This window comes from Peromyscus eremicus, chromosome 1 (genome assembly GCF_949786415.1).
Source record: "Peromyscus eremicus chromosome 1, PerEre_H2_v1, whole genome shotgun sequence".
In the NCBI taxonomy this organism is placed as follows: Eukaryota; Metazoa; Chordata; class Mammalia; order Rodentia; family Cricetidae; genus Peromyscus; species Peromyscus eremicus.
Window position 1 is genome coordinate 193,513,704 of NC_081416.1, and position 11,867 is coordinate 193,525,570.

At 38.1% G+C, this 11,867-nt stretch overlaps 1 protein-coding gene across 1 annotated transcript; it reads left to right on the forward strand.

Annotated features, from left to right (window-relative positions):
* Positions 1 to 446: 446 nt before the first annotated feature.
* On the forward strand, positions 447 to 9,484 carry LOC131904135 (zinc finger protein 431-like; the record flags this gene model as incomplete). The annotated part of the gene is made up of 4 exons (XM_059255115.1): positions 447 to 600; positions 2,345 to 2,377; positions 6,178 to 6,238; positions 8,446 to 9,484. Coding segments are annotated over exons 1-4 (1,287 nt in total), but the record flags the coding sequence as incomplete, so codon positions are not given.
* Between the last annotated feature and the right edge of the window lie 2,383 nt (positions 9,485 to 11,867).

The window sequence follows — 11,867 nt, forward strand, 5'->3', positions numbered from 1 at the left end:
TGACAGTCAAGAGTCTGAAGAGACTTTGGACATTTGCACTGTTTGGGCTGTTTCAGATTGTGAGGATCATTGAAGTTAGACTTAATGAACTCTCATTTTTTTTGTATATTTCTTCTCTCATGCAGTACCTCCTGATTCCCATCTCACTTTCCTCTACTCCCTCCAGTTCTCCGCCAAATCCCCATTTCCTCAGATCCACTGCTAGTCTGTTGCCCTTCAAAAAAGAGCAGGCTTCACAGGCATATTAAATAAACACATTAGAACATGGTGCAGTAAGATTATGCACAAACCCTCCTATCAAGGCTGGACAAGGTAACCCAATAAAAGAGAAAGAGTCACAAGACCAGAAAAAGGAGCCAGACACCATGTCTCCTACAATTAGGAGTCCTATAAACATGCCAAACTAAAGAACCATAGCACATAAGTAGAGAACCTGAGACAGCGCCATGTATGTTCCATTGATTGCCACTTCAGTTTCTCTGAGCCCCTATGAATCCTGCTTAGTTGTTTCTATGGGTCATATTCTCCTGGTTTCCTTAACCACTCTGGATCGATCCTACAAGCTTCACCATTCCTTGCACAGGATTCTCAGAGCTCAAGGTAATGTTTGAGTAGGGATCTCTGCATGTGCTCCCATCAGCCACTGGAAGAAACCTCTTCAATGACAATTGGGATAGGCACCAGTCTATGATTATAGCAGAATATAGTTATGAATCATTTCATTGATTTTTTTTTTTTTGCTTGATCACATGTATTTGGTACTACCCTAGTTCTCTGAATCATCCAAGTTTTGGTTCCTGGCCTTTCAGGCAGTGTCACACATGAGCTTCCTCTCAGAGCATGGGCTTCAAGTTAGATCAGTCATTGGTTGGCCACTACAGAATCTCTCAGCCACCATTGCCCTAGCATACGTAGCAGGCAGGAAAAGTGTGGGTCTAATGTTTTGTGGCTGGCTTGGTATCCCAGTCCCACCACTGGGAGCCTAATGTGTTTACAGAAGATGGCTGGTTCAGCTTCCATATTCTTAATTACTAGGAATCCTCACTAGGGTCATCCTAATAGCTTCCAGGAAGTTTTTGCTGTACTGTTTCCATGTCTCCTGCTAAGAGGTCCCCTATTGCAGTCATCTCTCATTGTCTTCTCCCATTCTGTCCATTCCTTACTTGCCTGATCCTTCCTGTTCCCATCCCAACCTGCCTCCAGTGCACACACAATATATTTCCTTCCTAGGGGAAAGCCATGCATCTCCCCTAGAGATGTTTTGTTACTTAACCTCTCTGCATCTATGGATTGTACTGTGATTAACTGTGATTACTGTGATTGTACTTTATTTAACTACAAATATCCACTTATAAGTGAGTACATACCATGTTTGTCTATGTGCTTCTGGGTTGCCTCACTCAGGATAATAAAGAACTCAAGAAACTAGACAAAACAAACCAAATAATCCAATTATATTGGGCTATAGCTCTAAACAGATTTCTCAGTAGAGGAATCTAAAGTGGTTGCGAAGCACTTGAAAAAATGTTCAATATCCTTAGCCATTGGGGAAATGCATATCAAAACTACTTTGAGGTTTCTTCTTATATCTGTCAAAATGGTTAAGATCAAAAGACAAGTGACATCTAATGCTGGCAAGGACATAGAGGAAGGAGATTCATTGCTGTTGCAAGTGCAAACTTGTATAGCCACTCTGGAAGTCATGCAATCATTAGAAAATAGGGAGATAATCTCCCTCAACACCCAGCTATATCACTCTTGGGCATAAACCCAAAAGATATGTCTCTATCCTCCAACAAAGACACTTCCTCAACTATGTTCATAGTGGCTTTATCCATAATAGCCCAATACTGTCATGTCTGTTAGAGATTGTTTTGATTGATGATTGATATTAGAAGGCTCTTCCACTTAGGGTGGCATGGGAAGGCTCCTCTACCTAGGATGACAATATCCACAAGAAAGTGTGCCTGGGTTAAAAAGTGGAGCTAACTGAGCATGAGACACTGACTGGGCAAGAGAGAAAGCCAGGAACAATCATGGTCCATGGATTTTACCTTTCATTGTTAGCTTCAATTTCTATCCTAATCTCCCAAAATGATGGAGTGTGATCTGACACAATCAGCCAAATAAACACATTCATTGCCTGAGGTGTTTTTCATTAGAGGATTCAATCACAGCAGGATAAAAGCAAGTTATAACACAAGAAGGGGAATAAAAAAGTTATTTTGTTGCTATGTAGAACCTGGGAGTGTTGTCTTTTTGTAAGAATGTGGAAGATATTAAGACATTAGGTGGCAAAAACCGTAGAAAGTTGTACACAGAACTTAATTGTCTGTTCTTTTAGGACCAGAAAATGGGAATGCTAAGAGGAACGGCAGTAAGTATAGTTTGACATCATAGGATTTCAGTTGGAAATAGATAGACACCATAGAAAATTAGGCTAAAGATCATTTATGTCATGTTTTGGCTCCAAAGTCTTTCTTATTTTGCCTATACCCTGGAAATTAAGTAAGGCAGAAATAAAAATTAATGGGCTAATTCCTAAAATGGAATATTGAATCTGTTGAGTGGTTATTAGTGATGACTCATTCATGTCTACAGTGAAAAGAAAACAACAGGTAAATGAAAATGAAAAGGTAAGTTCAAAGGGCAGTCAAGCACTGAAACAGGCAGGAATTTTCAAGGAGTTTATCACCATTATAGAGAAGGCCCTTGCTATGGAATGGAAGCCTAGCAAGATGCCCTAGGGGTAAGACTCCCCCTAACTAAATCTTCAATTTATAAGGAGTAAGCAAAATGATTCCTAGTCCCAGGAAGCAACTTCATACAAAACCTGCTGCACCAAGCATATTAATGTCCATCTCATTTATGAAATCAAACTTTGCAGGATCACCCATCATGTGCTGGTCCTGGAAACAGGAAAAATTCAAAATTTAAGGCCACAGATTCTTTTTGGGAGGGGGATTGAGACAGGGTTTCTCTGTGTAGTTTGCACCTTTCCTGGATCTTGCTCCGTAGATCAGACTGGCCTTGACCTCACAAAGATTCACCTGCCTCTGCCTCCCGAGTGTTGGGATTAAAGGCATGTGCCACCACTGCCCGGCCAGGCCATAGATTCTTAGTCTATGGTTACTGTCCAGCATTGTTGCAGGCATCTATATTTGGTAGAGTCAGAAACCCAGTGAGTAAACTGAGATTTCATTGCATGCAGCTGTGAGGATTAAAGCCTGGTATTGTTGGTGTTTTTTCTACTCTTTATTCTTTGGGAGTCTGCCACATAGCTCTCAAAAAAAAAATCACACAAATGGAGGCTTAATTTTTTCTCATAATTGCTGGGCCTTAGCTTGGCTTGTTTCTAGCCAGCTTTTCTTAAATTATCCCATTGACATTTGCCCATGGGCTTTTATCTTCCTCATTCTATATACCTTTCTTTACTTCTTACTCTGTGGCTTGCTGTGTAGCTGGGTGGTTGGCCCCTGTTGTCCTCTCCTGTTCTTGCTCCTCCTTCCTTTATCCTACCAGATTTATCCTCCCATTTATTCTCTCTGCCTGCTACCCTCACCTATCCTTTCCTGCCAAGCTATTAGTGGTTCAGCTCTTTATTAGACCAGTCATGTATTTTAGACAGGCTTTAGAAGTATCACAGATTCAAGAGTTAAACAAATGCAACATAAAAGAATGCAACACATCTTTGCATCATTACAACCAAAGTTCCACAGCACAAAGAGTATAACACATCTTAAAATATTACACAACAGCCTGGGTTGCATTTTGAGATCACAAGATATTGAGATACCTAATCTATAAGATGTCTTCCATGGAGACTTAGCTGCACATAGGGAGTAGCAGTAACCAAAGGAAGAGATGTATGAGAAGTTTCAGGGATAGGGCCATGTAAGCCCTTTGAAACTGAAGCCTCATGCATCTGAGACAGAGATACAAGATTTTATCTTTGTCCTGCCATGCTTCAGTCTTGCTTTGGTTCAATCTTCCCTTACAATGTCTCCAATTATCTCTTTTGAAATGTAAATAGTATTCTGTGTCATTGTATATTGGAAAAATGTTACCTGTTTTCTGATTTTACAAGATGTCCCTGTCAATGATTGTCTTGGGTGTCAGAAGAGACTTTGGACATTTGAACAGTGCAAGCACTATTGTAGACTATGACAATCAAGGAAGTGAGTAAATGCATTTTCTTCATGGATGACCATGAGCCTATAGTGACCTGAGACAGAATGTAGTTGATTGAATGATAAACCTCCCAGATAAGATGATGTATTGGAACATGTGTCTCTCCTTGGTGTCTTTCTTTCCATTGCTTATAAAACCATTAGTAGGAGGAGACCTTCTGGATGAAATTCCTCATTGTGGATATGATAAGGGTATCTATATCCTCAACTCATTTCCTGTTCCTCTTGTCTATTGTGTTGTGGTTGAAACTAATCAGCCAGCTTTATGCCTTCATCACCATATTGACTCTATCTCTAAATTACATAAGATACAGTAGAAATATTTGGTATTCAGTGCTAAGGCAGTTTGTTAGCCTGATATTTTAATGATTTTCTTTGTTTTTGAAGACAAGTTTTGTCGTTATAGCCCTTGCTGTCCTGGAAGTACACCTCTGTTCACCAGGCTGGCCTCAAATTCAGAGATCCCTTTGACTCTGACTCCAAAGATCTAGGAATAAACAGTTGGCCCACATTCCTGGATTTTTTGTTTTTCTGTTATTGGGTGATGGGCTGGGAATGTAGGTTTTTGTTGGGCATATGATGTTGTAGTGAGGTTCACCCATAGTTTGAATTTTAAAATTTGGCAGAGGGTTCATTTTGTTTTTCAGAATGGCATGTATTCATGACATTAATACTGCCTGAGCCTTTTGGGTCTTTGGATTGCAGGTGCATGACTGTCTTCCTGACTGCTGTTTATTTTGAAATTTTAAATGAATATGAGTATTTTACCAGTATGTATCAATATACACCATGTATGTAATAGTTGTGATATGCACCACATGGGTACCTGGTCCTCACAGTGATCAAAAGATGGTCTCAGAAATTCTTAACTTGAAACAGTGGATAGTTTTGATCCCCCATGTAAGTACTGGCAATTGTGCCCACCTATATACAAGGACATCAAGAGTTCTTTACTACTGAGCTATCTTCTGCCCTGTGTTGATTATTTATGATCAACATATATTGTTAATGTTTATGTCTGACCTTTTGTAACTGTTTAAACACATAGTGCCTTTTAGTAAAATATTATTGATATTACAGTTTTAATTGAGACACTTCAGGTTTCTGAAGATGAATACAGAACTGGAAGGAATATGTAACTCTTTGTAGGAACTTCAGTGAAAACTTCTGAGTTCTTTCATTTTTGTTTTTTTGACTGATTTTTGCATGAGAGACATGGTCTCAATATGTGCTTCTGGTTGTCCTGGACCTTATTGCATAGACTAGGCTGGCGTTAACCCCAGAGGCAGATATACCTGCCTCTGCCTTCTGAGTGTTGGGGTTAAAGGCATGAGGCCATACACCCAATTTGTCCATCTTATTTTTCTTTTTTGTAGTTAGTAATTGCTCATAAAATTTCTCTCATGTATTTTGTACTGTTAATTTGTTTACTTGTCTCTCTATGTTTGTTAATAGTCCTTTCTCTTGCAAAGGTTACAGAAATGACAGAGGGGAACCTCCTATTCAGTTTCCTTCTAAAGTAACTTGGTGATTACAGTATAATGTCTACGTCATGAAATAAATGTGGGGAGGACCAGAATTATATGACTATAGTGTCAAAGAAGTATACATTTACAATGTATTCTGTTTTCTGTTGTACACATATATGGCATATTTTAGAATGCAGTGACCTATGATGACGTACATATTGATTTCACATGGGAAGAGTGGACTTTGCTGGATCCTTCCCAGAAGAATCTCTACAAAGATGTGATGCTCGAGACCTACAGGCACCTCACTACTATAGGTAAGACTAAATTTTTCTTCATATTTTAAAATAAGGGGACAACAGTTCCCTGGTTATTGATGTTCTTCTATAATTTGATTGAGAAAGAAGAAGAATGATGTGAATAAATCAGGCATGGTTCTAAGGTTCACTGAGGATAGTAACTAAAATTTTGCACAATGTTCAATAATATAACATACATTTTCTGTTATTATATTTTAGGATACAGTTGGGAGGACAATAATATTGAAGAATATTGTAAAAGTTCTAGAAGACATAAAAGGTAATTTTCATATGGAAGCTAACACAAATGTTCCACTAAGTAAGTTATAATATGTCCTGGAGGTTTTAAATAAAAGTAAAGCATGAATAAGCACCACTTAAAGTGTATTGATAATTATTAAATTCTCACAAAACCACATATCTCAATTTTAGGTAGGTGAATTGCATTTTTGTTAGAGCAAAATCTGGTTTATTTGTCAATCACTCTTTCATCATGTTTTGCCTATCAATCCCAGTGTTATAGACTCAGGCCATTCTATGCCTTGATTGGTTATAACAAGTAGTATACATTCTTTGAGAAAAATAAGTCATCATCCACAACTGTACATAATCAATCAATTTTCATATCATCTAATTTAAAAGTTAACTTGTTATTTAGGTATTCACTTGCTACTTTTCAGAGTAGCAAGGCAGAGAGAGAGCATCCAAATTAACAAAATCAGAAATGAAAAGGGGGACATAACAACAGACAATGAGGAAATCCAGAGAATCATCAGGTCATACTTCAAAAACCTGTACTCCACAAAATTGGAAAATCTGAAAGAAATGGATGATTTTCTGGATAGGTACCCAATACCAAAGTAAAATCAAGACCAGATAAACTATTTACATAGACCAATAACCCCTAAGGAAATAGAAATGGTCATTAAACGTCTCCCAACCAAAAAAAAAAAAAAAAAACCCCAGGTGAATTGCATTTACAGAGCATTCTTTTAAGAAAGAAGTCAAGGAAACAATGCCTTCACTGATATCACAATTTGAATCAGAGCAATATTAGAGCTATGGTGTAGATCTGTCTGTAGCTGGAGAATTTCTCCAGTACCACCCAGCCACATGATCCCTCAGTGGCTTATAAAATAATCATTCAGAGGCTTAATATTAATTACTAATTGCATGACCCCTGGCAGGCTTCTGGCTAGCTAGCTCTTATATCTAAAATTAATCCATTTCTATTAATCTATGTTTTGCCACTTGTTCTGTGGCTTACCTGTCTGCTGGCATGTTGTTCCCTCAGTGGTGGCTGGTCTCTCTCCACCTTCTTCCTGTCTCTCTACTTGGATTTCCCACTTGCCTCTAAGCTTCTTTGCCATATGCCAGAACTTTATTTACTAGCCAATGAGAGCAAGAAAAATTCACAGCATACAGAAAGACATCCCACAGCATCTGTCAGTCCATTTATTTTATACCACTCATTTTACAAAATGGATACACATTGAAGATGTGATAAGAGCCAGGCGGTGGTGGTGCACGCCTTTAATCCCAGCACTCAGGAGTCAGAGGCAGGCAGATCTCTGTGAGTTTGAGGCCAGCCTGGTCTACATAGCGAGTTCCAGGAAAGGCGCAAAACTACACAGAGAAACCCTGTCTCGAAAAACCAAAAAAAAAAAAAAAAAAAAAAGAAGAAGAAGAAGTGATAAGGATATCTCCATAACCTTCTAATAAGCAAACAGTTCATAGTAAAGCTGACATTACTCACGTACTTGTTGTGACTGTGCTGTTTAGTGAGAGGGGCAGTTAGAGTCAGGAGTCAAGGGGCAGTTGTTGTGTAGAAATCTTAATCCCTGTTCCACATGTCTATGAGGACAGAAAATAAAAACTGAATTCACTGTGGAAATTTTTTATTTATTACTTCTGTTACTAGGTATATCATATATGACTCTGGATACAAGTCGTATGAGCATAGGCATATGGAAAAACATGACATGTATCTCTCTCAGAACAATTAGAAGATATATAGCAGTTCCTGGTTTGAGTACACTTGTTGAATTTGATTCAAGTATACAAATAGTTGGTTTGCAGTTTCATTGTTAATGCATTATCAGACACTGTACAAATGTCCTGTGAATACTAGGACTGTGTAAATATGTCTGTTTGTCCTAGTTCACTTAGCAAATGTAGTATGACTCACAGTACAGGAAAATTGACAAATATAATATAGGTAGTAAAGCTCTGAGTTTTTCCAGTTCTCTTCAAATATGTGAAAAATCTTATATAGAAAAAAGATTCTGTAAATGTGAACCTTGTAGTAAATGATCCTACCATCAATGATGCAAAACAACTATTAATGAAGGGGAAAAACATGAGTGTAAACATAGTGGTAAAACCTGATGGTCTTATTTCATATTGTAAAATTATTTCATACAGATATAAAGATTCAACAGTGTATTGAATGTGGTAAAGCTTTTACATGTTTCATTATCCTTATAGGCAAGAAAGAAGTCAAACTGGAGAGAGACCTTCTGTACATACTCAATGTCTTAACACCTTTGCATATCCCAGTACTGTTCAATGGCATAAAAGAACAAATACTAGTGAGAATCCTTATGAATGCAATCAATGTGTTAGAGCCTTTGCAAATTATAGTCATCTTCAAATGCATAGAAAAACAGACACTGGAGAGAAACGCTATGAATGCATTCAATGTGGTAAAGCCTTAGCATGTCAAAAAAATCTTCAAATGCATGAAAGAACACACACTGGAGAGAAACCCTATGAATGTAATCAATGTGGTAAAGCCTTTGCACGATACAGTAATCTTCAAAGACATAAAAGAACGCATACTGGAAAGAAACCGTTTAAATGTAATGATTGTGGTAAAGCCTTTGCACAATACAGTAATCTTCAAATTCATAAAAGAATACATACTGGGGAGAAACCCTATGAATGTAATCAATGTGGTAAAGCCTTTGCTCGAGACAGTCATCTTCAAAGACATAAAAGAGCACACACTGGAGAGAAACCCTATGAATGTAATCAGTGTGGTAAAGCCTTTGCAGATGACAGTACTCTCCGAGTACATAAAATAACCCATACTGGAGAGAAATCCTATGAATGTAATAAGTGTGGTAAAACCTTTGCATGGCAGAAAAGTCTTCAAATGCATAAAACAATACACACTGGAAAGAAACCCTATGAATGTACTCAGTGTGGTAAAGCCTTTGTATGGTACAGAAGTCTTCAAATGCATAAAACAACACACACTGGAGAGAAACCCTATGAATGCACTCAATGTAGTAAAACCTTTGTATGTCAACAAAGTCTTCAAGTGCACAAAAGAACACACACTGGAGAGAAACCCTATGAATGTAATCAATGTGGTAAAGCCTTTGCACATGCCAGTACTCTTCAAAGACATGAAAGAACACATACTGGAGAGAAACCCTATGAATGTAATCAGTGTGACAAAACCTTTGCAGATGACAGTACTCTCCGAAAACATAAAGTAACCCATACTGGAGAGAAATCCTATGAATGCAATTATTGTGGTAAAGCCTTTGCACAAAACAGTAATCTTCAAAGCCATAAAAGAACACATACTGGAGAGAAATCTTATGTATGTTATCAATGTGGTAAAGCCTTTGCTAGGCATAATAATCTTCAAGTGCATAAAAGAACACATACTGGAGAGAAACCCTATGAATGTAAGCAGTGTGGTAAAGCCTTTGCTGATTACAGTCATCTAAAAAGGCATAAAAGAACACACTGGAGAGACATCTTATGAACTTATTCAGTGTCGTAAAGCCTTTACAGACCACTATCATCTCTGAATACATGAAAGAAACCATACTGGAAAGAAACTGTATGATGTAATCAGTGTGGTAAAGCCTTTGCAGCTCACAATAGTCTCCAAATACATGAATGAACCCACACTGGAGAGAAACCCTATGAATGTAATCAATGTGGTAAAGCCTTTGCACTAAACAGTCATCTTTAAAGTCATAAAAGAACACATACTGGAAAGAAATCCTTTGTATGTAATGATTGTGGTAACTCCTTTGCACAATACACTAATCTTCATAGTCATAAAAGAACACATACTGGGTACAAACCTTATGAATGTAAGCAATGTGGTAAAGCCTTTGCATGTCTCAGTACTTTTCAAATGCATAAAAGAAAACATACTGGGGAGAAACTCTATGAATGTAATCAGTGTGGTAAAGCCTTTGCACATCTCTTTACTCTTCAAAGGCATAAAAGAACCCACAATAGAGAGAAACCCTATGAGTGTAATGATTGTGGTAAAACCTTTGAAACTCTCAGTATTTTTCAGATGCATAAAAGAACATATACTGGAAAGAAGCTCTATGTTTGTAATCAGTGTTAAAGCTTTTGAATGTCACGTAGTCTTCAGAGGCATAAAAGATCACTTACTGGAGAGGAAAACTATGAATGTAATCAGTGCACTCAAGCTTTTTTGTCACATTAGTCACTGAAAACATGAAAGAACATATACTGCAGAGAAACTCTCGGTATGTAATCAGTCTGGTAAAGCCTTTGTATGTCATGTGCTGTTCAAAGGCATAAAAGAACACATGTTGGAGAGAAATCCTATGAATGCCATCAATGTGGTAAATGCTTTGCAGGTTATAGTACTCTTCAAAGGCATACAAGAACCCATACTGGAAAGAAAACCCTATGAATGCAATGATTGTGGTAAAGCCTTTGCATATCTCAATACTCTTCAAATGCATAATTGAACACATATTCCAAAAAAACCCTATGTTTGTAATCAGTATTGTAAAACCTTTGCATGTCAGAGTAGTCTTCAGAGGCATAAAAGAACACTCCCTGGAGAGGAACCTATGAGTGTAATCAGTGTGATCAAGCTTTTTTTCTGTCATAATAGTCACTGAAAACATGAAAAATTCTATACTGCATAGAAACCCTATGTATGTAATCAGTGAGGTAAATTCACTGCATATCATAATACTATTCAAATGCTTAAAAGAACACATATTGGAGAGAACCTTTTGAATGTCATCAGTGTGGAAAAGCTTTTTCCTGCATCAGTAATCTTCAAAATCATGACACAAAATCAAACTGCAGAGAAACCCTATAAACATAGTCAGTGTGGTAAAGTTTTGTACTTTATATAGGAGTAAATCTTTTTGTGTGCAATCTATCTGTTAAAGACTTTGCTTATTGCAATAGTCTTTGACTGCCTGAAAAAGCTACTGAGGGCTCCTTTTTTATAATTTTTTAAATTAAAAATTTTTTCTTTCCTTTTACATGCCCTCCCCTATTCTCCCTCCCTCCCCTTTTCCCACTCCCCCAACTCTCCCCATCCCTCACCATCTCCTCCTCATAGTGGGTGAGGCCTTCTTTGGGTAGTCAACACAGGCTGGATTACCAAGTTGGGACTAGACCTAGCCCTCCCCACCTGCATCAAGGTTGAATATGGTATCCCACCATAGGGAATGGGCTCTAAAAAGTTAGTACATTTACCTAGGATAAGTCCTGGTCCCATTGGCAGTGGACCCAGAAACATATTAAGCCACATAACTGTCACCAAAATTCAGAGGGTGTGTGTGGTCCCGTACAGGCTCCCCAGCTTTCAGTCCAGAGTCTATGAGCTCCCACTCACTTGGGTCAGCTACCTCTGTGGTTTTTCCTATCATAATCCTGACCCCACTTGCTCCTGTAATCCTTCCTTTCTCTCTTTAACTGAACTCTAGAATCTTGGTCAATTGCTTGGTTGTGGGTCTCTGCATCTGCTTCCATCAGTCACAGGATGTAGGTGCTATGATGACAATTAGGATAGACACCAATCTGAGTGCAGGGGAAGGCTAGTTCAAGCACTCTTTCCACCATTTCTCTGAGTCTTAGCAGGGGACAATCTTGTAAGTTCC